The sequence below is a fragment of the Microcaecilia unicolor genome, chromosome 6 (genome assembly GCF_901765095.1).
Source record: "Microcaecilia unicolor chromosome 6, aMicUni1.1, whole genome shotgun sequence".
In the NCBI taxonomy this organism is placed as follows: domain Eukaryota; kingdom Metazoa; phylum Chordata; class Amphibia; order Gymnophiona; family Siphonopidae; genus Microcaecilia; species Microcaecilia unicolor.
The window spans coordinates 315933085-315959914 of NC_044036.1; the positions used below are offsets into that span (position 1 = coordinate 315933085).

Here is a 26830-nt window from a genome sequence, read left to right on the forward strand (position 1 = left end):
GAAGGTATACCAGGCTTCAATTCTCATTTCCTGTATACAATCTTACCAGCTCTTCACGAGTGTCTACTTGCGAAACTTGGTGCGTTAGCTGTCTGATTTGGTTGAGACGTTTCTTCCAGAGCAGGCCAAGCCTTTTTGTCAGTTGGTCAAGCAACAGAAGCCTTGTCGAAAGTTTTTGGCCAGGGACATTTACGACACTTTTGATGTGGCATCCAGGATCTGTGCTCAAAGTATAGCAATGCGCAGACTCTCATGGCTGCATGTTTCTGACTTGGAACATTCTGTTCAGCAGAGGTTGACAGATGCCCCTTGCTGGGGGGATAACCCTTTTGGAGAGAAGGTTGAGGAGGTTGCTACCCAAATCAAAACACACTGATGCCATCTCTTCTCTCTCTCTCACCGGGCACCTTCTGCATCAACCTCCTCAGGTAAGAGGACTTTTGGCAAGCCAAGGAGCAGATCCTATTATCCTAGGCGTAGGTACCACTCTTCGGCTCGCCAGCCTTCTCAGGCTCAGCCCCAGCATGCTCATTCACGTCAACAGCATGTACCTAAGGCCCCTGCTGCTCCCCAGTCAAAGCAAGGGACGAGCTTTTGACTGGCTTCAGCAGAGCAGAGCCGCAGTAAAAGTGTCCGTCCCGGAAGACTTGCCAGTCGGGAGGATGCTAAAATTGTTTCACCAAAGGTAGCCTCTTATAACCTCCAAACGGTGGGTTCTTCAAATAGTCCATCTCGGATACACCCTCAATTGGCATCTAAAACTTCCAAATTACTCACCGAGAGCTCGCTCATTCAGCTCTCAGCACAGGCAGATACTTGCAGAGGAACTCGCCACCCTTCTGAAGGTCCATACGATCAAACCCATTCCACCAGGGGGAAAAGGGCGGCGATTCTATTTTAGGTACTTCCTTGTGCAGAAGAAGGGGGAGGGGGATATATCCCATCTAAGGGCCCTAAACAAATTCCTAGTTTGAGAAAAGTTCAGGATGGGTTCTGTGGGTACCCTTCTCCCATTGATTCAGAAAAATGATTGGCTATGCTCTCTGGACTTAAAGGATGCATATACTCACATCCAGATACTTCGATTTTGGATAGGAACACATCACTTTCAGTACCGCGTATTGCCTTTTGGCCTCTCATCAGCTCCCAGGGTCTTCACCAAGTGTATAATGGTAGTTGCAACATCGCTACACAGACTGGGAGTCCATGTGTTCCAGTATCACTAAGATTGTCTGGTAAAGAGCACCTTGGAGGAGGCTGCTCAGGAGTCCACACGGATGACTATTGGAGTAGTTTAAAACAAACCCTAGTAGCTCAAGTACCCAAAGTCCCATCTCCGCCCTGGTCAGCGATTGGAGTTCATAGGAGCACACAGGCAGTTTGAGCCTATGTCCTGGAGATGAGAGTGGACAATCTTGTCTCACTTGCGTCCAAGGTTCATGCCTCTCCGCGGGTCACAGCTCAGCAGATGTTGAGATTGTTGGGCCATATGGCTTCCACAGTGTACGTTACACCCATGACATGTGTTCACATGAGATCAGCTCAATGGACCCTGGCTTCTCAGTAGTATCAAACCAAGGAGAGTCTGGAAGATGTCATCCAAGTGTCCCCAGAGTTTGTACGCTGTCTTCAGTGGTGGACAGGTCCATCCAATTTGACTCTGGGACTTCCATTCCAAATTCCTCAGCCAGAAAAAGTGCTGATGGATGCATCTCTCCTGGGATGGGAAGCTCATGTAGATGGAATTCACACTCCAGGTGCTTGGCCCTCCCAGGAAACGAATCTTCAGATCAACCTCCTGGAGCTTCAGGTGATCTGGATTGCTCTAAAGGCTTTCAGAGATTGGCTCTCTCACCAAATTGTTCTCATTCAAACAGATAATCAGCTTGCAATGTATTACACCATTAAGTGGGGGGGGGGGAGGGGGGGCACCAGATCACACCCTCTGTGTCAGGAGTCTGTCCGAATGTGGCATTGGGCTCGCCAACCTGGCATGTTCCTTAGAACCACTTACCTGGTGGATGAAAACAATACCCTGGCCAACAGACTGAGCAGGATAATGCAACCTCATGAGTGGTTTCTCAATATGGGCATAGTCCGCAAGGTCTTCCGAGCGTGGGGCACCCCCTCGGTGGATCTTTTTCCACTCAGATCACAAGCTCCCATGCTTCAGGCCCATGACAGACGTGTCAGATGCTTTACTCCTCAGTTGGGGGACAGGTCTTTGTATGCATATCCTACTATACCTCTAGTGGGAAAAACTTTGTTGAAACTTAAGCAAGAGCACGGAACCATGATTCTGTTCATGCTGTACTGGCCACAGCAGATATGGTTCCCTCTTTTTCTGGAATTATGCTCTGAAGAACCATGGAGATTGGAGTGTTTTCTGACCCTCATCACACAGAACAAAGGGTCACTTCTACATCCCAACCGCCAGTCTCTGGATCTCGCAACCTGGATGTTGAAATCCTAGAATTCGCTTCCTTGGGTCTTTTGGAGGGTGACTTCCGAGTCTTGCTGGCTTCCAGGAAAGATTGCACTAAGAGGTGCTACTCTTTTAAATGGAGGAGATTTGCCGTCTGGTGTGAGAGCAAGGTCCTAGATCCCCTTACTTGCCCTACACAGACCCTGCTTGAATACCTTCTACATTTATCAGAGTCTGGTCTCGAGACCAACTCCGTAAGGGTTCACCTTAGTGCAATTAGTGCTTATCATGTAGAAGGTAAGCCCATCTCTGGACAGCCTCTAGTTTGCTTCATGAGAGGTTTGTTTTTCTCAAAGCCCCCTGTCACACCTCCACCAGTGTCATGGGATTTCAACGTTGTTCTTACCCAGCTGATGAAAGCTTTTGAGCCACTGAATTCCTGCTATCGTACTTGATCTGGAAGGTCTTTTTCTTGGTGGCTGTTACTTCAACTCGTAGAGTCAGTGAGCTTCAGGCCTTAGTGGTGGATGCACCTTATACTAAGCTTCATCACAATAGCGTAGTCCTCTGCACACACCCTAAGTTCCTACCAAGGTGGTGTCAGAGTTTCATCTGAACCAGTCGATTATCTTTCCTACATTCTTTCCCTGACCTCGTGCCCATCCTGGCGAAAGCAACTTGCACACCTTTGATTGCAAGAGAGCATTGGTCTACTACATGGAGCAGACAAGGCCCCACAAATAGTCCACCCAGCTTTTTGTTTCTTTTGATTCCAACAGGATGGGAGTTGCCATAGGGAAATGCACCATTTCAATTTGGCTGGCAGATTGCATTTCCTTCACTTATGCCCAGGCTGGGCTGGCCTTGGAAGGTCATGTTGCAGCTCATAAAGTCAGAGCCATGGCCATGTCGGTAGCCCATTTGAGGTCATCTTCCACAGAAGAAATTTGCAAGGCTGTGATGTGGTCTTCAGTCCACACATTCACATCACACTGCCTTGAGCAGATGCGACAATCGGTTCGGGCAGACAGTGTTGCAGAATCTGGGGTCTATAATCGAACTCTACCCTCCTAGGCCTGTTTTATTCTGTTCCAGGCTTCTCTCTCATTCAGATTGTATATAGTTTCAGGTTAATCTGTATTATGTCCTCGTCATTGTGAGGCCGACTTGACCAATGTTTGCTTTTGGTGAGCCTGGATAATAGGGATGCCCCACTTGTGAGAATACAGAAGCCTGCTTGTCCTCAGAAAAAGCAAAGATACTTACCTGTAGCAGTACTCTGAGGACAGCAGGCTTTATATTCTCACAATTCCTCCCACCACCCCTTGGAGTTCTCTCCTTTGTTATTTTTACTTTTATTTTTTGCTATAGTGTTAAATTGAAGAGACCATGTCCGTGCGACGGGAAGGAAGGCACTCACGTGCGATGAAAAGCTTTTTTTTTTTTTTTAAGCTATGGTAAATGCCAGACTGGGTGATGCGGATTGGTGTCACCCACACGTGAGAATATAAAGCCTGCTATCCTCTGAGAATACCTGCTACAGGTAAGTTTCTTCGCTATACAATATACTGTATCCTACTATCCACCAGTACAACAGCCCTTGTGCCTGCAGATTTTTATTTTATTTTTTATTTATTGCATTTATATCCCACATTTTCCCACCTTTTTGCGGGCTCAGTGTGGCTTACAATATGATATGAGTGATGGAAATACAATTTGCGACCTATGTGTGAGTTCAGTAGGTATTTTGTGTTTTTTTGGGGCACTCACACTTTCCACCGCCAGTGTACCAGTTGGAGTACGATATAGGCCTGGGTCCCCTTCTCTACAGTCCACTGCACCAACATTGGGCTACTCCAGGGACCTGCCTGCTGCTCTAAGAGGACTGGCCATTATATCTGCAGCTGTCATGGAGCCTGGTATGCACTGTCACTTTCACCTCTTAGGGGATGGGAGGAGATCAGTGACCATTGGGGATTAAAGAGAGGGTCATGCCTTTATCCTTTCAGTGGTCATCTGGTCAGTTTGGGCACCTTTTTGGCTAGACCTGCTTCAACAATGGCTTTTTGTTTTGTTTTTTTGCTTTGGACATTTTTGCAATGTTCCGTTATTGCAGAAAAATATCCCGACTGTAAGCCCACCCTAGTCCTGCCCAAAACAGGCCCCTTTGAGATTTAGACAAACTGCATAGAAAAACATCTTAAAAATGAGCTTCGAAAATAGCTATTTGGACTTTTGGTGAAAAAACATCCACCTGCCACTTTGTGTTGTTTTTGAGCATTTTTCTGTTGTGAAAATGAGCCCCTTCTGAAGTATGCTCTCTTTTCTATTTCTCTGTTATCTTTCATCTCTTACACTCCTTTACTGACTGGACTGAAGGAGTGTTACCACCCTCTGCTGCTCTCTCAGGGATTTTAGCAGCTGCTCTCTTGATTTATATATTATCTGTTAGCAGTCAGTTTTTAGGGCATGGGACAAATCCTGATCTCCTATCCTGTCAAGTAACACACAAAAATATATCACATGAACATTTGTATCACTAGTTTGCTCATCATTTGGCTACTATTACTATTAAACATTTCTATAGCGCTACTAGACTTAACGCAGCGCTGTACAAATTAACATGAAAAGACAGTCCCTGCTCAACAGAGCTTACAATCTAAACTGGACAGACGAACAGACAGCTAGGGGTGGGGAAATTGCAGTGGTAGGGGTGATAAGTGAGGGTGTTGAGTAAGAGAGTCATGGTTAGGAGTCGAAAGCAGTAGCAAAGAGGTGGGCTTTAAGCCTAGACTTGAAGACAGCCAGAGACTGAGCCTGACGTACTGGCTCAGGGAGTCTATTCCAGGCATAGGGAGCAGCGAGATAGAAGGAACGGAGCCGGGAGTTAGCAGTGGGGGAGAAGGGGGACGACAGGAGACATTTACCCAGCGAATGGAGTTCACGGGGAGGAGTGTAGGGAGAGATGAGAGCGGAAAGGTACTGAGGAGCTGCGGAGTGGATGCACTTGTAGGTCAAAAGGAGAAGTTTGAACCGTATGCGGAAGCGGATAGGGAGCCAGTGAAGCGACTTGAGGAGAGGGCTAACGTGAGTATAGCGACTCTGGCGGAATATAAGATGCGCTGCAGAGTTTTGGACAGATTGAAGAGGAGAGAGATGGCTGAGCGGGAGACCAGCGAGAAGCAAATTGCAGTAGTTTAGGCGAGAGGTGATAAGGGTGTGGGTAAGGGTTCTGGTAGCGTCCTCGGAGAGGAAAGGGTGAATTTTGTTAATATTATAGAGAAAGAAACGACAGGTTTTGGCAATCTGCTGAATATGAGCAGAGAAGGCTGGAAGGTCTTCATTGGTTCACCCCTCCTCTTTGACATTGTTGCTGTTGGCTGTAGCGGGTTTTTTTTCCCTTTGGTCCTGACACTAACCAGATAGTGCTGTGGTCATCAGTAGTAATATTCAGTGTCACTGTTTGGTTGTACTTGGCATAAGAAGCCACTGTGATTTAACTAGCAGGAGCCTCACCTGCCCAGTTAAATTGGCTTTGAATATATAGAGCTCTTTATTGTCAATCCTGCAGTGCAGAGCTTTCCTTGATATATAGTTTGCAAGTAGGGGAAGGAATCGTCTGTGTTTCATTGGGGGAAGGGGGGGGGGTGGGGAACATGTGATATGTGGTATTTAACACCACTGGAACCTCTGCCTTTAGCAAACAATTAGAAACCCCCTGGCCGGGGAGCAGAGTCCAGTTGAAAATTGTGAGTTGCTGCCGGAGACACTATTTCAGCAACTTAGTATGCACCAGCTGTCCCTGGTAAGTTGTTATTATTTTTAGACTTTTTCTTTTCCGGATGCACAAAAGTGGGCTTCAGTGGCTGTGCGCACATGTTCAGCCTCTTCTCAAACTTAGAAGGAAGGACAAAGTCTTCTAGTAACATTAGAAACCAAGTTCCTATTACTGCAATTTAAAAAAAAAAAAACTTTAAAGGACAGAATTTTAAAACATTGGATTTCAAATCATAGCCTCTTATGGATAGCAGGTTTCCAAAGTGGTTCTCCGAATATTATGCTCAACAAAATAAGGGGGGGGGGGGGGGGGGGGGGGGAGGGGGAAGGTACTGGTGTCTCTGAGAGTGTTGCTCACGGTGGTTTATTTGTACAAAGTCATAATTCCACTGTGAACAAGTGTCTCATTTTCCATCTGCCCACTTCTGCCTAGCGTTCGTTTTCCGATTAGGCTGAGTCAGTTGATTAAAGTGGAAACGATGGAGTGACTTGACCTACTAAAGTCAGAGTAAGCACCAGGGTACAAGTTGCCACTACGATTCCTTGCTCCGATGTATTTACTATTCAAAAATTGCAATGAATGAAATTGCACACGAAAAATAATCAGAACACTTGCTGCTTTACCCACATGTGGAACTAAAAAATATCGTTTTAATCTGCTGCCTGAGCACAGATTTTAAGTTTGTGTTGCTCAACGTATGTATTTGTAGTGGCAGTGAGAAGAGACGTTCGTGGGCACGTTGTTAGATTAGGAGGAGAAAATCACACACACACACTAGTTTCAAACCTTCATGTGCACAGAAAAAGCAGATTGAAAGTATGGGCGCTTTTAAAATGAAGGCGCATTCATCCTGTCGGTTGAAAATTGGTGCAGAGCCGGCAGAAGTTAAAAAAAAAATGTTTGTGCTCTTAATCCCAATACGTACAGTTTGCAAATTGCCCCCATAAAGGACTGCAGTGCATTGAATGGGTGTTTTAAGAGCAACTCCTATAAGGGGGGAAGCAGTGTATTTATTCCTAGATCTCGGGAAAGTTGTGAGAGAGACAGGAGGGCGTGTCTCTTGAATGTCTTATACAACATTATCTTTTTAATAGCATGTGAGCTTAGTTTCCTAAGGAGGGTTTGCATAGTCATCTGACCCAATCTTCCACTCCCCGAAGGTTTAAAAAAAGAGAAGTCGTCTTTTTTTTTTTTTTAACTGGTGTTGAAATTTTTAAAGCTTGTTACTTTGTTATCCGTGGTGAAAAGATCAAGATACACAAGTGGGCAAAGAGGTGGGTGATGCCAGGTAAGAGACTTCTAAACTTCCGGTGACGTATTAGTGTTTATTACATGAAACATATTCAGCAGGCAGAGAGGTTCTCTGTACATATACGATGTGTTTCCATTCCAGGAGGCTCTATCAGATTTTAGTGGAACATGATTTTTTAACAAATTAACTTCGCTGTAAATGAAGCTAAGTACTTACTAAAGGCCCCTTTTACAAAGGTGTACTAACATTTTAGGAATACTTTAGGGTGACTAAGTGGTTAGTGTGTGCACCTTGCTAAAAGATACCCTAAATGATTCTATTGCTTCGGAACAAATTGTCTTAAAAGTCTTCTTTGTGTGTGGCTGCCATTGCTTTATAAATTTTAAGGGAGCAGGGGTTGAGAGGTTGTGCAAATAATTTATTTTTGTTACATTTGTACCCCGCGCTTTCCCACTCATGGCAGGCTCAATGCGGCTTGTATAATCTCCAATAGCAGCAACATTCCATGTAGAATCTCCAATAGTATCTATTTTATTTTTGTTACATTTGTACCCTGCGCTTTCCCACTCATGGCAGGCTCAATGCAGCATATATGGGGCAATGGAGGGTTAAGTGACTTGCCCAGAGTCACAAGGAGCTGCCTGTGCCTGAAGTGGGAATTGAACTCAGTTCCTCAGTTTCCCAGGACCAAAGTCCACCACCCTAACCACTAGGCCACTCCTCCACTCTCTATTCAGGTACCAGATTTATTCCTTGGAATAGTATTTCTGTTTTAGAAGTTTATATATTTTTAAAATTTCTTAACTTATGGCAACAAGAAATCAAGGGGCCCTTTTACTAAGCTGCAGTACGAGCTACAGTGGGCTTATCACAACTTAAAATGGCATATCACAGGCTGCTCTCAGGCATCCTGTTGTAACTGCCTGATTAGTGTACACTAACCACACACTAAAAGGATTTTAATTTTTTTCATGGAGGGAGCATGTCTGGGGGGGGGGGGGTGGAGAGTATCAGGGGCATTTTCAAAAGAGAAGGGCGCCCATCTTTTGACACAAATTGGGAGATGGGCGTCATTCTCTCAGGGTCGCTCAAATCGGCATAATAGAAAGCCGATTTTGGGTGCCCTCAACTGCTTTCCGTTGCAGGGACGACCAAAGTTCCCGGGGGCGTGTCGGCAGCGTACCGAAGGCGGGACGGGGCGTGGTTGAGATGGGCGTCCTCGGCCAATAATGGAAAAAAGAAGGGCGTCCCTGACGAGCATTTGGTCAACTTTACTTGGTCCATTTGTTTTCACGACCAAGTCTCAAAAAGGTGCCCAAACTGACCAGATGACCACCGGAGGGAATTGGGGATGACCTCCCCTTACTCTCCCAGTGGTCACCAACCCCCTCCCACCCAAAAAAAAAAACTTAAGAATTTTTTTTTGCCTGCCTCAAATGTCATACCCAGCTCCCTGACAGCAGTATGCAGGTCACTGGAGCAGTTTTAGTAGCTGCAGTGCACCAGGCAGGCGGACCCAGGCCCATCCCCCCCCCCCCCACCTGTTACACTTGTGCTGGTAAATGTGAGCCCTCCAAAACCCACCACAAACCCACTGTACTCACATCTAGGTGCCCTCCTTCACCCCTTAGGGCTATGATACTGGTGTACAGTTGTGTGGAGTGGGTTTGGGGGGGGGGGTTGGGGGGCTCAGCACCGAAGGTAAGGGAGCTATGCACCTGGGAGCAATTTCTGAAATCCACTGCAGTGCCCCCTAGGGTGCCCGGTTGGTGTCCTGGCACGTGAGGGGGACCAGTGCACTACGAATGCTGGCTCCTTCCACGATCAAACGCCTTGGATTTGGTTGTTTTTGAGATGGGCGTCCTCAGTTTCCATTATCACCGAAAACCGGGGACAACTATCTCTTGTTTGTCCTAATTAGATTGTAAGCTCTGTTGAACAGGGACTGTCTTTTCATGTTCAAGTGTACAGCGCTGCGAACGTCTAGTAGCGCTTTAGAAATGATAAGTAGTAGTAGTCTAAGGTCGACCTAAATGTTGAGATTTGGGCGTCCCCAACTGTATTATCGAAACAGAAGATGGACGCCCATCTTGTTTCGATAATAGTGGTTTCCCCGCGCCTTTCCCGAGATGTCCTTAGAGATGGGCGCCCTTAGAGATGGTCGTCCCCGTTCGATTGTGCCCCTCCATGTGTCCTGTGCTAATCAGCACATCTACATTACCGTGTGCTAATTAGCACAGGATTGCCGTGTGACTCCTTACCGCCTATAAAATAGGTAGCGGTAAGTACTTATGTGATGCTTTTTTTAAAATAGTGCATGCTAATGGCAACATTAGCGCATGGTCATTAATTCAAAAAATGGAAACAACCATTTTACTGCTGCAGTAAAAATGGCCTTTACGCGCAGGAAAAACTCGTGCAAAAGCACATTAAGGCCAGTTTTACTGCAGCTTAGTAAAATGGCCCCCAAATGTTTCATGTATAAAACGTTAGAGCTGGATTTAACTGAGAACTGTGATACTATGACTTTTTTAAGACAAGGTCTGAGTCTGGGGCCCTGTTATATCTCTCTAGTGATACAGATATTTTCTATTTTGTATGATGGAAATATATTTGGATATATATAGTGTAATTGTACATTTAGTGTATTGAGAATTTATTTAGTAATTGTAAACTGCTTTGACATGGATCGATGGAGGGGAGGGCAGGGGAGAGAGGAGGGTTGCTGGACATGGGAGGAGGGCATAGGAGAGAGCAGGGTTGGTGGACGAGGGAGGGGAGGCCAAGGGAAAGAGGAGGGTTGCTGGATATGGGGGGAGGGCAGGGGCGAGAGGATGGTTGGTGGACGGGGGGAGGCCAGGGGATACAGGAGGGCTGCTGGACATCGGGGGGGGGGGGGGGAGGGCAGGGGAGAGAGCAGGGTTGCTGGACATGGATTGGGGGAGGGGAGGGCAGGGGAGAGAGGAGGTTTGCTGGACATGGATGGATGGAGGTGAGAATTATTACATTTTGCAAAACACAAATCTCGCCCGTTTTAACGGGCTTAACGGCTAGTTCAATCAATAAATCAATGCAGTCCTATAAAGACATAAATTCTGGGGACTATAAGCATTGAAAGTGTGTTGTCAAACCTTTGGTCCTTTATAAGGAAAGGTAGTATATCAGCATGATAAAGTTTTATAAATGTATTTTGTGTGTTTAGATATTTTAAAATTATGTATGTTTTATTTGTGATTGCTTAGTTTTATAAGTGGAATAAAAGTCTGTTACTAAATAAATACCAGGGCACACTATGGGGAAAAAGGAAGCAATGTGGTTTCGTCAGATGGCGATATGTTCGGAGGCAGGAAGGATTAGTATTAGTTTATACCTTTTCAGGATTAGTTGAAGATGAGTTACATTCAGGTTCAGTAGGTATTTCCCTATCCCTGGAGGAACTATAATCTAATTTTATGCCTGTGGCAATGGAAGGTTAAAATGACTTCCTCAAGGGCATAGGGAATATAAGTAGGTTGTGAATCCTGGTTTGTAGCCCCTGCTCTAACCACCAGGCTACTCCTTCATTGTTTTAAAACCCTAGAAAGCATGAGATAGAAGAAGCAGCAGGACTGGGCTGGTGTTAGACATCTTACTTGGAGCCCAAAGCCGTCTAGCAGACTGTGCCTTCTTTAGCTTGGGGTTAGCTCTGTCGGATAGGAGCAATTGCACTGTTTGCACTCCTCTAATGCTGACTGTGGGGAGCAACGTTGTTTTTCTCTTTTATTTCACCTGTTTCCCACCCCTCAGTGCCTGAGCATGTGCTGCATAAGTCTGTGCTGATAACAATAATCACCAGCCAAAAGTTGCTGGGTTGTGTAATCCATGTATTTCCTTCTGCATATTCTTCTTAGCCGTTTCTCTGCCTGCCATGGTTGCAGTAAAGTGAATGTAAATGGTAGGTACATGAACGTGCCCAAGTTCTTTCAACAGAAAAGGGAGCTTATATTTCCCCCTCTCACCGACCATATTCAACCTAATGATGACACCCTTGGCCAAACTACTATCGAATCAGAACCTAAACCCATATATATATATACGCTGATGATGTAACGATCTTCATCCCATTGAAACAAGATCTAAGGGAAATCTCCAATGAAATCAAGCAAAGCCTACATATTATGAATTCCTGGGCAGATGCATTTCAGCTGAAACTCAATGCAGAGAAAACCCAATGCCTGGTACTCACCTTGCAATACAACACGAATAAATTTAACACCATCCAACACACCTAAACTAAATCTACCAGTTTCGGACACCCTAAAAATCCTTGGAGTCACCATTGATTGACACCTAACACTTGAGAACCATGCAAAAAACATAACTAAAAAGATGTTTCATTCAATGTGGAAACTAAAAAGAGTTTGACCATTTTTTTCCAAGGACTGTCTTCCGCAATCTGGTACAATCATTGGTACTCAGTCATCTGGACTATTGTAACTCACTCTAAGCTGGCTGCAAAGAGCAAATACTTAAAAAAAAACTCCAGACAGCCCAGAATATGGCAGCCAGACTAATATTCGGCACATCAAAATACGAAAGCGTGAAACCCCTACGAGAAAAACTACACTGGCTCCCACTAAAAGAATGCATGACGTTCAAACTTTGCACCCTAGTCCATAAAATCATCCATGGTAACGCCCCAGCCTACATGTCAGACCTTAATAGAACTACCACCCAGGAATGCAAAGAAATCTTCTCGCATATTCCTTAATCTTCATCCTCCCAAGTGTAAGGGGTCTGAAATACAAATTAATGCATGCATCTACCTTTTCCTATACGAGCACGCAGCTCTGGAACGCGTTGCCACGTAACCTGAAAACGGTCTATGAATTGACCAATTTCCGCAAACTATTGAAAACCTATCTCTTCGACAAGATATATCACAAAGATCAACATGTGTAACTGTATAATCTTTAAAACTTCCAGAACTGTCTTATAATGTCTTTTGCTTTAACACCATCATGTATTTCACCACCATGTAACACAAAACCCTCTGTAAACCAAATATATATTCACTTCTATTTCCAGTATCCATGATGAATTGTAAGCCACATTGAGCCTGCAAAGAGGTGGGATAATGTGGGATACAAATACAATAAATTTCATTTGAATGTTTGAGGCATGGTATCTCTAGCTTCCATTCAATCAGACACTATCCACTTTTTATTTTAACAGTTATTTCTTTTCTCTTTCACTGTTTTGGCCAAGAGCCACAGACCTGACTTCCAGAACACATGCCACTTGAACCTGACCGAAGTGGTAGATATCATGTTTGGGTCTTCCTTCCAAATATAGTGAACAAGTACCTTCATATTAGCATCCTGAGCCCCCGATGGCCTAAGAAACAGGAGCTGGGTCTGGGATGGGACCACACTGTCCTGCACAGAGCAATCTAAACAGGAAGAGCCGGTGGTGGGAGGCGGGGATAGTGCTGGGCAGACTTATACAGTCTGTGCCAGAGCCAGTGGTGGGAGGCAGGGATAGTGCTGGGCAGACTTATACGGTCTGTGCCAGAGCCGGTGGTTGGGAGACGGGGATAGTGCTGGGCAGACTTATACGGTCTGTGCCAGAGCCGATGGTGGGAGGCAGGGCTGGTGGTTGGGAGGTGGGGATAGTGCTGGGCAGACTTATATGGTCTGTGCCCTGAAGAGGACATGTACAAATCAAAGTAGGGTATACACAAAAAGTAGCACATATGAGTTTATCTTGTTGGGCAGACTGGATGGACCATGCAGGTCTTTTTCTGCCGTCATCTACTATGTTACTATGTAACAGTGCTCTATTTCTGTTGAGACTGATGTCCCTGAGCAGAGCTCCACCTTTAAACAGACCGCAGAGCCTGAGATCTTTGCGTCTAGCCCTCAGTTGGCACATGTTGTCAAAGCAGAATCAAAGTGGTGAAAAATCTTTTGTCATTTCTTCCAGTTTCTTGTGGTTCTTATTGTGATGCTTGGTCACAACCCAGCCAACACTGGCTTCAGACAAATGCTAGGGATATACAGCCAAAACATTTGTTTTGTTTTTCAGTTTGTACAATTGCTTTTTCTTATTTCTTTTCTTCTCTGCATTTTGTTTCTGTTTTGTTTGTTTTATGGTACACTAAAGTTTAGTAAAAGGTAGGGCTGTACTGATTTGATTTGGCCCTGAACTGAATACATTATTTGTTTATTCAGCTGAATAGTGATTTAAATTCAAATATGAATAAGCCAGAGACCTACGATGCTAAATCCTACTGAAATAAACACTTGACCTCTGATTTCATGTTGCTTCATTTATTATTTGTTATGTTAAAGCTCAGTGCCTATTATTCATATTCAGTATTTGTATTCAGCTAAATAGTAAAATATGCTATTCTGTACAGCTCTAGTAAAAGGGCCCCTATATTTTTTATTGCACAAACAAAAAACATTTAATAAAGGCTAATATGATTTAGTGCCCAGTTTATACAAATTATTTCTTTTCATTTAATGTATGCTAAACTGCAGCCTATGTTTATCTGTGAATAGGGGGTTGTGACTATGGGTCACTATTAGTCCCAGGGAGTGTTTAGAATTCGGGGGGGGGGGGGCAATTCAAAGCACCCAGTAATAAGAAGCTGAAGTGGCACAAGCTGAAAATTTATTCAGTCATACATGGGCACAATAAACAGGCAAAATATAGCAAAAGAGTATATCTTATGACTGGCATCACTACAATATACAATTTAGAAGCAACTTAAAAATATTTAACTGTATAATCCAATGGTTACCAAACCTGATCCTGGAGGCACCCCAGCCAGTCAGGTTTCCATGGTATCCACAGTGAATACTCATGAGAGAGATTTACAGGCACTGCCTCCTTAGTATGCAAATTTCTCTCATGAATATTCATTGTGGATATCCTGAAAATCTGTCTGGGGTGCCTCCAGCATTCAGAACCACTGGTATAATCCCTTCCCTCCCATCCCATCATCTCCCCACCCCCCCTAGGTGGGGTATACTCCCCACCCCTTTTGGAAAACTACTCAAAATCCTGCTTCAATATCCCCCCCAAAATGTTCAAAAAAATCGTATCTCCAAATCATGTAACATCGAGGAGCATACTTGCCTCAATAAGGTACTCAAATAAGGGCACCAGAGCTTCAAAAAAAATGTTTTGGGTTTTTTAAGAGCACATGCTAGTCACATCAACAGAAAGTCTTTCCATGCACATCAGTTCATGCATTTGTATATGCCATTGCTATAAAGGTGGGGACAAGTCCTATATCCACTGCGACAAAGTGCAACATTTAGCCACTAAGCAGGTTTTACGTAGAAATAAGGAGGACACCCATCTGCCTTCTACGTTGTCATCTGTTATGTCTAGCAAGCTTCTGTGAGGCATAACTGTAAAGGTCAGCCATACGTATGGCCCAAAGGTGACCATATAGGGCTAGATTCTATATGCCGAAAACGCTATTCTATAAACTATGCTTAAATTAGGCACGGTTTATAGAATAGTGCTTATGCCCAGGAGTGGCACAAATGAAAATGTGGTGCAAACGCCCACACTTAAATTTATGTACAGAGCCCCCATTTTCTACAATTATGCATGAAACTGAAAACCACACCCCCAATCTGCCCCGAAATGCTCATGACCCTCCCATTTCTATGCCCCCTTTCTTCAGCCACATGTAAAATTTAGGCACATAAGTTCTAATTAAATCTAAGTAGTGCAAATAACTGATTGTTAAAAAGCCAATCATTGGCACTAATTGGCTCATATAATTAACACATGTAAATTTGGCATGTGCCCAAATTTGCATGCACGATTTTAATAGAATTTGGGGGATAGTGTTCCAAAAGTCTTGGATCACTGGACACTCCAATATGCAATGTTTAAGGGTGTCTTTTGTTTCCTTACATTTAAGATAGTTCCCATCAGTGGGGTACCCCATTGTTTGTGCTCTAGAAAGGTGGATATACATTTATAGAAGAAACTTATAATGGAGCTCACAAACTTCGGCACTGCTAAGACGAAACCCCAGTCCGTAAGCTCCTTTGAAGGTCCTCTATAGTATAAGTGCCAAAATCCTGAGCCCATTTCTCCAAAACATTGCATTATAGAGACAATCCTATAGTTTACGTAATCCCTTCATAATATCTACAAATCAAGCACCAGGAGAAAAAGATTTATGGCATGATTATAGTTCTTTATGGATAATAAGGGAATATGCTGTCACATGAATGGGTGATGTCATTCTTGGCGACTCCCATTGTATAACTGCTCTCCTACAACTCAGGAAAGCCCAACATGGCCGCCTGAGCTTGCACTGCACCAGTAACTCTCATCTCAGTCACACACTCTCTCTCTTCTTACCTGTGAGAAAAAAGTTGAACTCCCATTACAAGTAACCAATTCCATTCTGTCAGATTACATATGGCACTTATTTATTTAAAAATGAGCAAATAGTAAATGAATGCTTATTGTGGATGACTGGGTGTGTTGCTGTTGAAGAGGAATTCACATTAGAGTGCAGCTGATACACCAAATGGCTTCATTACATAACAATTATTACTGGCAGTTTACAGGGGAAATTTATATCCAGATAGTGAGCAAGAAGGCTGACAGCGGTTAACATCCGGGGTCACAGTATCTGATCAAGAACATATTGTGAACATAAGATTGCAAAATTATTTAGAAATGATAGATTAACATGGTCTCTGGACTCCACTCCTCCCTCTGCCTACATTCTCTTTTAGATCTTGGAGGGCAAAGATACTACTACTACTACTTAACATTCCTAGAGCGCTACTAGGGTTACGCAGCGCTGTACAGTTTAACAAAGCAGGACAGTCCCTGCGCAAAGGAGCTTACAATCTAAAGGACGAGATGTAGAGTGAGGGTCCCCAAACCTTTTACAAGAAGGACCACACTGAACATTTCAGCCAGAGTGCTTGGGAGGAGTCCTTGTCAAAGACTATACTGAGCAAGGGAGGAGCCCTTCTCCTGGTTCTGAAATGCTGGGGGGGGGGGGGGGGGGGGGTGCAGGGATCTCAAGATTGTTGCAGATAAGTTGTCATTATTTCAAACTATTTTATTAGGGGGTGTGTGCAGGGATCCCAAGATTGTTGCAGATAAGTTGTCATTATTTCAAATTATTTTATTAGGGGGGGGGGGGGGTGCAGGGATCCCAAGATTGTTGCAGATAAGCTGTCATTATTTCAAATTATTTTATTATACCACCTTTCAAGGTCATTCTCAAAGTGGTGTGTAGAATATTATGAATAATTGAACCTAGGACTGAAAAAACAAAAACATTCAACAAAAATAGAAAGGGAAAAACATCTCACTATTTGGTCTAGTTTAGATAATTAGCCATTAGAGATCTAAAAGGAAAAGTAATTGATGTTATTCTAGGTGGAAAGTCTGCCTAAACAGCCAAGTTATCAGACATTTAAGACAGGTTTTAAAACATGGTTGTTTCGGTAGCCTGTTCACCTAGAATAACATCCATGACTTTTTCTTGTAGGTCTCTTATGGTTTATTACCTAAAAGGCTCCTATCAGGGACCATGGAAGAGAATTCCAAAGTATAGGGGCTATAGAGCCAATATAATCATGAACTAGAATTTGATCTGAACTTGAAGTGACCTGACCCCTGCCATAATCACAGCCATGGCTCCTTAACATGTAACAAGTTTTCACCTAGTTAATTGTAAGCCACATTGAACCTACCATCAGGATGGAAAATGTGGGGTACAAATGCAGGAAATAAAAAGAAATAAAATATTGTGAAATCTATAAATATATGCCCCGACCTACATGCTAGACCTCATTGACCTGCCACCAAGAAATGCTAAGAAATCATCCCGCACCTATCTCAGCCTACACTTCCCCAGCTGCACAGGTCTAAAATACAAATTAACTCACTCGACCTGCTTCTCCTACTTGAGCACGCAGCTATGGAATTCACTCAGTGGCGTTCCTAGGGGCGCTGACACCCGGGGCGGATCGCCGATGCGCCACGCCCCCCCCGGGTGCAGCGCCCCGCCCCCTGGCGAAAGAATCCCCCAGGTGCAGCGCGACCCCCTGGTGAAAGAACCCCCCCCCAGGTGCACGCCACTGGGGGGGGGGGTGCCGCGCGCCTGTTGGCTCTTCGTTTCCATGCTCCCTCTGCCCCGGAACAGGAAGTAACCTGTTCCGGGGCAGAGGGAGCATGAAAACGAAGAGCCGAGAGGCGCGCGGCACCCCCCAGCGGCGTGCACCCGGGGCGGACCGCCCCCCACTGCCCCCCCTTGGTATGCCACTGAATTCACTCCCAATTCACCTGAGAAAGATCAACGAATTAACAAACTTCTGCAAAGCCTTGAATACTTACCTCTTTAACAAAGCCTACCATGAGAACCTTTAACTAGCTAAAATACAACACCTATCCAACTATGCTATAACACCTTTACAACTTTACTCAGAATATACTTTCCTACTAATGCCTGAACAAATCCTTTTGCCTTCTTTAACTTCTTGTAACACCAATTGTGAGATGTAACCTGACATGGCTATGCCATGACAGTGCTCTGTAAGCCACATTGAGCCTGCAAATAGGTGGGAAAATGTGGGATACAAGTGCAATAAATAAATACATTTTCAAAAGGATTTATAGAGATACCGGCAGCTGGTATCTGTTTAAATCTGCTGCTATAGATTTTCAGCTCATATATACACAAGGGCAAGATGAAAATCTGTCTTTAACCACTCCACCACTATCCATGTCGGATTGGGGCAGTTTTAGAGCTGAGCAAGGGTGGAACTATAAATTGTCCATACATCAGGCCTAAGGTAAATGTTCACTTATATCACCGCTATATGGATAATGATTAGTGATAAGCGGCAAATACATAGATGGAGCACTGCTGACTATCTGTTTAGCAGCACTAAATATAATATATCCTTTAAAACCACATGAGTTAAAAAAAGATTCCTTATAACCTTTTTGCTAATAAATCAATTAAATTTTCAGGTATGGTGCCTCAGTGATTAGAAATTGAGGATAGGGGTCTTCAGGAAGCAGAGTATAGAAAGACAAAACCACTTTCTGTTTTCCACCCTCAATGAAGAAGACCTAGAGAAGAGAAGGGGGGAGGGGGCTGTTGCTTTTTTCTTTATTTTTTTTTTTTTTTAAAGCATGAGGTTTAATCCTCCTGCTTTGGAGAAATAATAACTGCCTTTGATGCCAAGGCATTAACACCTCTATTGTACAGGTTATCAGTCTGAGCTAAAAGTTCAGTCCTAACCAGCCAGTTCATGGTTCATAGCTTACACTTGGATTTCATTCTATTTCTTTATATACCACTTGCAAACACAAAAGCTTTTAAAGTGGTGAACATTCAGGTACAGTAGATATTTTTGTTTTTTTTGTCCCTGGGGGTTCACACTGTCTTAGTTTATGCCTGAGGCAGCAGTGACGTAGCCACAGGTGGGCATGGGTGGGCCGGGGCCCACCCATTTAGGGCTCGGGCCCACCCAACAGTAGCACGCGTTTAGCGGTAGCTGGTGGTGATCCCAAGCTCGGCCAGCTGAAGACTTCCCCCTGATGGTAATGAAAACACTACTCTCCATGATACTGGCACCTGCGCATGCTCTGTTTTCAGTACATGCCTGCTGCAGACTGCCAAGGTGGAAAGAAGCATTTCCCAGCCAGCTGAGGTATATTTTTGGTGGTGGTTGGGATGGGGAAGAACACTTGGTGCCCACCCACTTCTTGCCTAGGCCCACCCAAAATCTGTTGACTGGCTACGCCCCTGTGAGGCAGTGGAGGGTTAACTAATTTGCCCAAGATCACAAGGATCCACTGTGAAACTTGAACCAAGGGAACCTGATTCTCAGCCCATTGTTCTTACCCTCATAGACAACAGACCAAAGATGAGTTATTTAATTATCTCTTGCACGCATGTGTGAAGAAATGCTAAAGAAGTGACATGTCATTGAAGCTCAGCCCACTATTTCAGCTCACCCAAAAAAGCTGTGCAGAGTGAGAGTCCAAGCACATCTGCTCACTGTGAAAATAGTGAGATAAGAGTTTTGTGGTTTCCTCTCTGCATGTAAAAATGACAAATGGGAGGGGTATATCTTTGCAAAGATGACGATTAAAAAAAGAAGGGCTGAGATCCATAATGCACTTTGCGCTGAATATTTTGTACCCACGGCTACAAGCCCAGCTTTGCCCAGCACTTGCCTGATCAGGAGACATGGAAGCCAGCACTGAGATCCCAGGAGAGGACAGCGACATTTCCCTACCCTATGAGGCCAGTTCCCCATCCTCAGGAGACAGCGATGAAGTATGACAAGCTTCTTTCTTTGTGTCTGCTTTAACTGTGAATGTCTGGCTGGGTGCAAACAGTAGAAGCTAGGAAGGACCATGCACTGACTCACAGAAATATTCAGGGGCTGCTGAGGCAATATTTGGAAAGTGATTGAGAAGCGCCTTGGGCTATAATGTTAAATGATTCTCACCCTGAAGTGAAAAAGTAAACGGGGCCTGGCAGGAAGGGACCTCATTTAACTGCTGGAGGTCCTTCCTCTTTCAGAATGACTCTTTTCCAGTCCATGCTTGTTCTGTTGAAGTCAATAAATTCTTTAATACAACAATGTTTACTTGACAGTTTATGCTCTAAAGCAGGAGTTCTTGCAATAAAGTTATGCTGGCACCTTTTTACAAACATGTTCTAACTTCTTATTCATTGGTGCTTTTTTTTTTTTTTAATTTCCTGTGGCTTTCAGGTTTACTGAACTGTCATGATGGGTTATAAATTTTTTTTTATTTTTGTTACATTTGTACCCCGCACTTTCCCACTCATGGCAGGCTTAATGCGGCTTACATGGGGCAATGGAGGGTTAAGTGACTTGCCCAGAGTCATAAGGAGCTGCCTGTGCATACATGCAGGACGTCAGACTCACAGAAACAGAAGCCTGCGCAGCCTTCTACATGGAATGTTGCTAGTGGAATAGCAACATTAACATTCCATGTAGAATCTCCAATAGTAGCAACATTCCTTGTAGAATCTCCTAGTAGCAACATTCCATGTAGAATCTCCAATAGTATCTATTTTATTTTTGTTACATTTGTACCCCACACTTTCCCACTCATGGCAGGCTCAATGTGGCTTACATGGGGCAATGGAGGGTTAAATGACTTGCCCAGAGTCACAAGGAGCTGCCTGTGCCTGAAGTGGGAATTGAACTCAGTTCCTCAGAACCAAAGTCCACCACCCTAACCACTAGGCCACTCCTCCAATGTGGTACTTACCCTCTCATTCCATGTATTTTAAAACTGCTTGGAGTGCCAGTCCGATTTAAGCGTGCACTACCTGGCAGCAGCAGGAGGTAGATCTGTCCCTTACTGAGCATTTAGGCCTCATTTAGATTATTGTAATAATTCTTTGTATGTGGGCAATTGAGAAGATCTTCGGCTGATAACAAAAGTTTGTTTATTTGATATTCCGCTAATCAAATATTATCAAAGTGGTTTGTGAGCAAATAGTAACACAAACAAAACCTAAAGGTTCCTTGGGTCTCTCTTGGACAAAATACTAGATGCAAAGTGATATCCTGCAAGGGAGGAAAAAGGCCTCAGAAGGGCTCAGAGTAAAACATTTTTAATTTAGCAGTAACATTTTAAATGTAGTTTCCAAATGCAAATGCAGAGGTAAGTAGGGTGCCACAACGACAAAGGCAGTCTGTCAGGAAGAATACAGACAGCGTAATGGCTGGCTGAAGGCTACACAATTTTGCATACTCTGCTTAAAGCATGTTTTTAGTTCTGGTAGTGGAATTTACTTTTCAAGTTTTTAAGATTTTGTATGATCTGGCACTTTAAAATTTGGCAGTAAACATTCAGAGTTACGGACTGGCAAGATCCTTTTGTTTATCCCAAAACAACTTACAGTAGATTCCTCAGATATGAAACTGAGCGAATTCAGGAAGCACTTTTTCCTCACATATGGGTCCGGCATGTTGGATTATACTCCCAGAGGAGCTGAAGCTAAATAGATATTTTCTGCATTGTAAAAAATGTAAGGTTATTGGATTACTTATGGGCCATGAAGTGAATTTCTAAAATTTGTATCTGGATTATTATATGATGAAATTTTGTTCTGCAGTGACTGTGAGACGCTATAGAAAATTAATCAATACTTATTTTTTCAATGGAAGGATTGTATATGACCAGGATGCTATACATTTAACATTTCCTTAGTTCAAGACACACACGGGCAGAACTATTTTCACAGCCATATATGCTGGTAAATAGTGATCTCTGTGTAACATAGTATCTGCATAACGTGGAGGGGCATAATCGAACGGGGCCGCCCATCTATAAGGGCGGCCATCTCCAGGGACGGCCCCAGGAAGGGTGGAGCCAACCGTATTATTGAACAAGATGGGCGGCCATCTTTCGTTTCGATAATACAGTTGGGGCCGGCCAAATCTCAACATTTAGGTCAACCTTAGAGGTGGTTGACCCTAAATGTTGAGATCGCCGGACTTAGAGATGGCTTTGGTTTTCGCCGATAATGGAAACCGAGGCCGGCCATCTCAAACCCAGCCAAATCAAAGGCATTTGGTCGTGGGAGGAGCCAGCATTTGTAGTGCACTGGTCCCCCTCACATGCCAGGACACCAAATGGGCACCCTAGGGGGCACTGCAGTGGACTTTATTAATTGATCCCAGGTACATAGCTCCCTTCCCTTGGGTGCTGAGCCCCCCAAATCCCCCCCCCCCAAAACCCACTACCCACAATTGTAAACCACTATCATAGCCCTTATGGGTGAAGGGGGCACCTACATGTGGGTACAGTGGGTTTGGGGGGGGGATTTGGAGGGCTCAACACTTACCACCACAAGTGTAACAGGTAGGGGGGGAGATGGACCTGGGTCCACCTGCCTGAAGTGCACTGCACCCACTAAAACTGCTCCAGGGATGTGCATACTGCTATCATGGAGCTGGGTATGACATTTCAGGCTGGCAAATAAATGTTTTTAATTTTTTTTTTTTAAGGGTGGGAAGGAGTTGGTGACCACTGGGGGAGTACAGGGAGGTCATCCCTGATTCCCTTTGATGGTCATCTGGTCAGTTTGGACACCTTTTTTAAAGCTTGGTCCTGAAAATAAATGGACCAAGTAAAGTCGGCCAAAAGCTTGTCAGGGTCGCCCTTCTTTTTTCCATTATCAGCTGAGGGCGGCCAAGTGTTAACCACGCCCCATCCCGCCTTCGCTACGCCTCCGACACACCCCCTTAAACTTTTGCCGGCCCTGCGATGGAAAGCAGTTGAGGGCGGCCAAAATCGGCTTTCGATTATGCCGATTTGGCACCACCTGAGAGAAGGGCGGCCATCTCCCGATTTGTGTCGGAAGATGGCCGCCCTTCTCCTTCGAAAATAAGCAGGATAGTAACATAGTAGATGAAGGCAGATAAAGACCTGTACAGTCCATCCAGGCTGTTCAACAAGGTAAACTCGCAGCAAAAGTTATGATGTGATACTACATATGCATACTTGATTTGTCCTTGCCATTTCCAGGGCACCAACCATAGAAGTCTGCCCAGCACTGGCCTTGTTCTCTAATTTTTAAGTTGTTTTTAAAGCCCCACTCCAATCCATCCAAGTCTGTCCAGGCACAATCAGGGCACGGACCGTAGAAATCTGCCCAGTACTGGCTTTGCTTCTCAATTACTGGAATTGCTATCCAATCACCACTAAGCTTGTTTGGTTCCACGCCTTTATCCCACACATTATTGAATTCCGCTACCGTATTCCTCTCCACCACCGCCCATAGGAGGGCATTCCAGGTATCTACCACCCTCTCTGTGAAAAAGTATTTCCTGACATTATTCCTGAGTCGGCCCCCCGATCCTCACTCGAACCGTCTAAAGTCTGCACGTTGCTTGAAAATACATGTAGCTGCATCCAGGGGACACGTTTCTGGGAGGAAGGTGTTTTGGGTAGGATATAGGAAGTAACATGTACATATGGTATTTCAAGTTTACACGTTTTCTGCAGGAAAACTATCTGCACAAACAGTATAGTTGACAGGGCCATTGGAAAACACAGGTGAGATGGGCAACTACCTGGGATGCCAATGTGCCTCATGTCACCACTGCTGCTACAGTAGCAGTAGATGTTTTGCTTAGCGCTTACCTGACTGCATTTGCATTGTTGCATGGGGTCTGGCTGGAACCTCAGAGGTCTGAACCCTCTTCTATGGCAGAAGACACTTCCTACAGGACTTCCTGGGGTGCCAGCTGGTCCATTAATAGACCTGCTCTTGGTGCATGCTTTCTATTGGAAACTCATTTAACGTCTGTGGATAAAAGGTACCCATGAGTTTTTGTTCCAGTCTGAAAACTGACCACTAGGAGTTCAGCTCCTTTCTGTTTTGACTCTCCCTGTGATTTTAGAGCATCAGTACCAGCCATTGGCGTCGACTCCGTGGGTGCTCGAGCACCCCCAATATTTCCCCGCCAGAACCGGAAGTTCCCCAGGAGCCAGCCCGCTGCCCGACCTCTTCTCCCACTCCCACAACAGTCCTTCGCCTGCCCCTCGCCTTCCTGCATGCCGCCCATAACTTAAGTCATCTTACCGGGGTCCCGGCGGCAGCAGTAGTGAAAGGTGAGCACAAGCAGGCTCGGCGAGTCGGCGCTTCAGCCTGCCTTCCCTTCTCGTTGCTCTCAGTTTTGCTTCTGGTCCCGCCCTCATTTCCTGTTTCCGCAAGGAGGTTGGGAATTACAGGCTTGTTAGTCTGACCTCAGTGGTGAGTAAACCTACTACCATTTACTACTATTTAACATTTCTAAAGCGCTACCAGGGTTACGCAGCGCAGTGGAAATACTTCTAAAGCAGAGGATGTTTGAGGCTTCTAAAATCAAATGGACTGCAGGACCTGAGGCAGGTCTTGCCAGACATATCTGATTAATTTTATTGACTGGGTGACCAAACAGTTGGATATGGAAGGGGCGCTAGATGTGGTGTTCTTGAATTTTAGCAAAGCTTTTGACACGGTTTTCGGTAAGAAAACATTAACCAAGCAAAAGCAGAGTTAGGGAGAATTTTAAAAGCCAGACTGTGGACCTTTTTTTGATACTTCTATTCTTCTGTAATAAAAGGATTCAAACAAAAATGCCAACCTTGGAACAGGACACTGTAATGCTAGATAAGTGGCATACATTTTTGCCCATTCAGCTCCAGCAGTGTGATATGTTTCCGAAAGCATAGAGCTGTGTGCACCTTTGCAAGGAGAAAATGACCGCTTTCTCTTCTCTCACACTCATTTTCTATCCTGTCTCACCCACTCCCATTTCCAATTCAAAATGAATGAGCTTGCATCCTATGAGTGTATCAGCCAAAGACATTGCTCACACTAAAGAAATGCAGCCTGGGAGAAAGCAGGGTTGGCGTCAAGGGGGGGTGACAACCAAGACAATTGCAATGGGCTCCCTTACCACAAGGGGCCCCAAGCCTGCCTCCATCTGAAGATGGCATAGCCAGAAGATAGACATGGAGGGGCCATGGACAGAAACTGGGGAGGGGCCACAAAGCCTAACACCATCCCTGAGGAAAAGGTCATGACAAAATGCAGAGAACAGGGATAGAATTAATAAGGGGAGTGTGGGGGTGGGGGAAGGTTCCTTTGTAAAGAAAGCTTAAACATATTAAAGATTAAACGAGTTAGGGCCCTATAATGGGGGGGGGGGGGGGAGTAGGGTGGAACAGAGTACTGGAAATTGCTTAATTCCCCTTTCAGCTCATACTAGGACTAAGAAATGCTCCATAAGCTTAGTAGTAGCAGATTTAAAACAAATTTTAAGAAAGTATTTTTTTCACTCGTTTTACAGGTAAGCTATGCTATTTATTCTCGGAGAGTGTCATCAAGGTCAATAGTATTGATGGATTTAAGAAAGATTTGGATACATTTCTGCAGAGCAGGTCCATTAACCCTTATTAGGCAGACACGCTTGGGCGTCTACCTCTTACTTCTAAGAGTGAGCAACATGGCATCATGGCATAGACTTTTATTATTTGCTGGGTTCTTCCAGGTCACTTGAACTGGCCACTGTTGGGCTCACTGGACCACTGGTCTGACCCAGCATGGCACATCATACGATCTGAAATATTAGCAAGAAAACGTCCGTTCTCAGTGCTCTTCAGAAGCAGTAGAAAGTGTCCCTCTTTATAAAGTCATTCCTTATTTTAGTGTTGGAAGCATCTTCTCAGGAGCAGGAAACAAGAGGGACGAGTGTGTGTATGGGGTGCTCCGTGTCCTCTGTTGGTGCAGTGCATGGCTTGGCGTGGCTTTCAGGTGGCATGGCCTACCAAATTATAGCTTGTACACTTGTTTGTTTTTTATGTTCTAAGCCTAGAACATCAGTGGGTTTTGACTGTTGTACTTGGAGGCTCTTCTGAGATTTAAATTCCTGCCTGCAAAGGCGGTGTTGGGAGAGGGTTATAGCCTATTCTAGTTTAAAAAAAAAAAAAGTTAGGGATTGTGAAATCCTCCCCTTGGAGGGGAAGCGAAAAACAGAGCAGCAGTGGAATGAGGTGTCTCCCCCTCCTCAGAATAGAACCCGGCTTTTGGTGATGCAGGTGGCTGTCAATGATCTCTGACACCAACGCGTGAAAAAGTTGGTCAAATACTACTCTTACCAGTTATACTGTTTTGGAAATAAAAACAGAAACTACTTGCTAATTTTAGTTAAAACATGACTTGGATCCTCAAGGGTGTTTTTGAGAGATCAGCAAGGGGGGATAGTAAGGACTGATGCAGATATTGGAGACAATTTTAAAAGTTTCTATGCTAATTTATATGCGAAAGACACTACCAGCACACTGGATAATGATGAATATTTGTCTGGTTTGGACCTACCAATCTTGCCTGAGAAAGATCAATTCATACTTAACGCACTTGTTAGAGTGGAGGAACTTTCAGGAGCTATACAGCAAAGCTTTCTCGGGAAAGCCCTGAGACCTGATGGCTATCGGGCAGAATTTTACAAACTCATATCTGTTTAATGCCTTGATATGTACTCAAACCCTGATGGATACACTGAAACAAGTTATAGGCCTATCTCATAGTTATGTTATGAAACTAAGCTTTTAGTGAAAATCATTGCGAACCGGCTAGCACAGGTGCTACCAAGACTTGTCACTGATCTGCAGACAGAGTTCATCTGCTATTGATACGTAGTGTGAAACATCAGGAAATTCCTGGCCACTTTGGAGGAGATCAAGAGACCAGCAATGCATTCTCTGCTGATCAGTTTTGGTGCAGACGATGTTACGATTTACATTCCATTCAAACATGATCTAAATGAAATAACCAACGAGATCA

At 44.4% G+C, this 26830-nt stretch overlaps 1 protein-coding gene across 3 annotated transcripts in view; it reads left to right on the forward strand.

Annotated features, from left to right (window-relative positions):
• The first annotated feature begins 7417 nt into the window (after positions 1-7417).
• The window catches only part of UNC13D (unc-13 homolog D), a 118077-nt gene continuing 98664 nt past the window's right edge, over positions 7418-26830 (forward strand). The window contains exon 1 of one of the 3 annotated variants that reach the window (XM_030208244.1): positions 7418-7491. Coding sequence is in view for 1 of the 3 variants with exons in the window: in XM_030208242.1 (XP_030064102.1) it covers positions 19700-19789 (90 nt within the window). In the remaining 2 variants the exon portion in view is untranslated. Of the gene's footprint in view, positions 7492-19623; positions 19790-26830 lie in introns of those variants that run through there. The other 2 variants (XM_030208245.1, XM_030208242.1) reach the window with 2 other exon arrangements.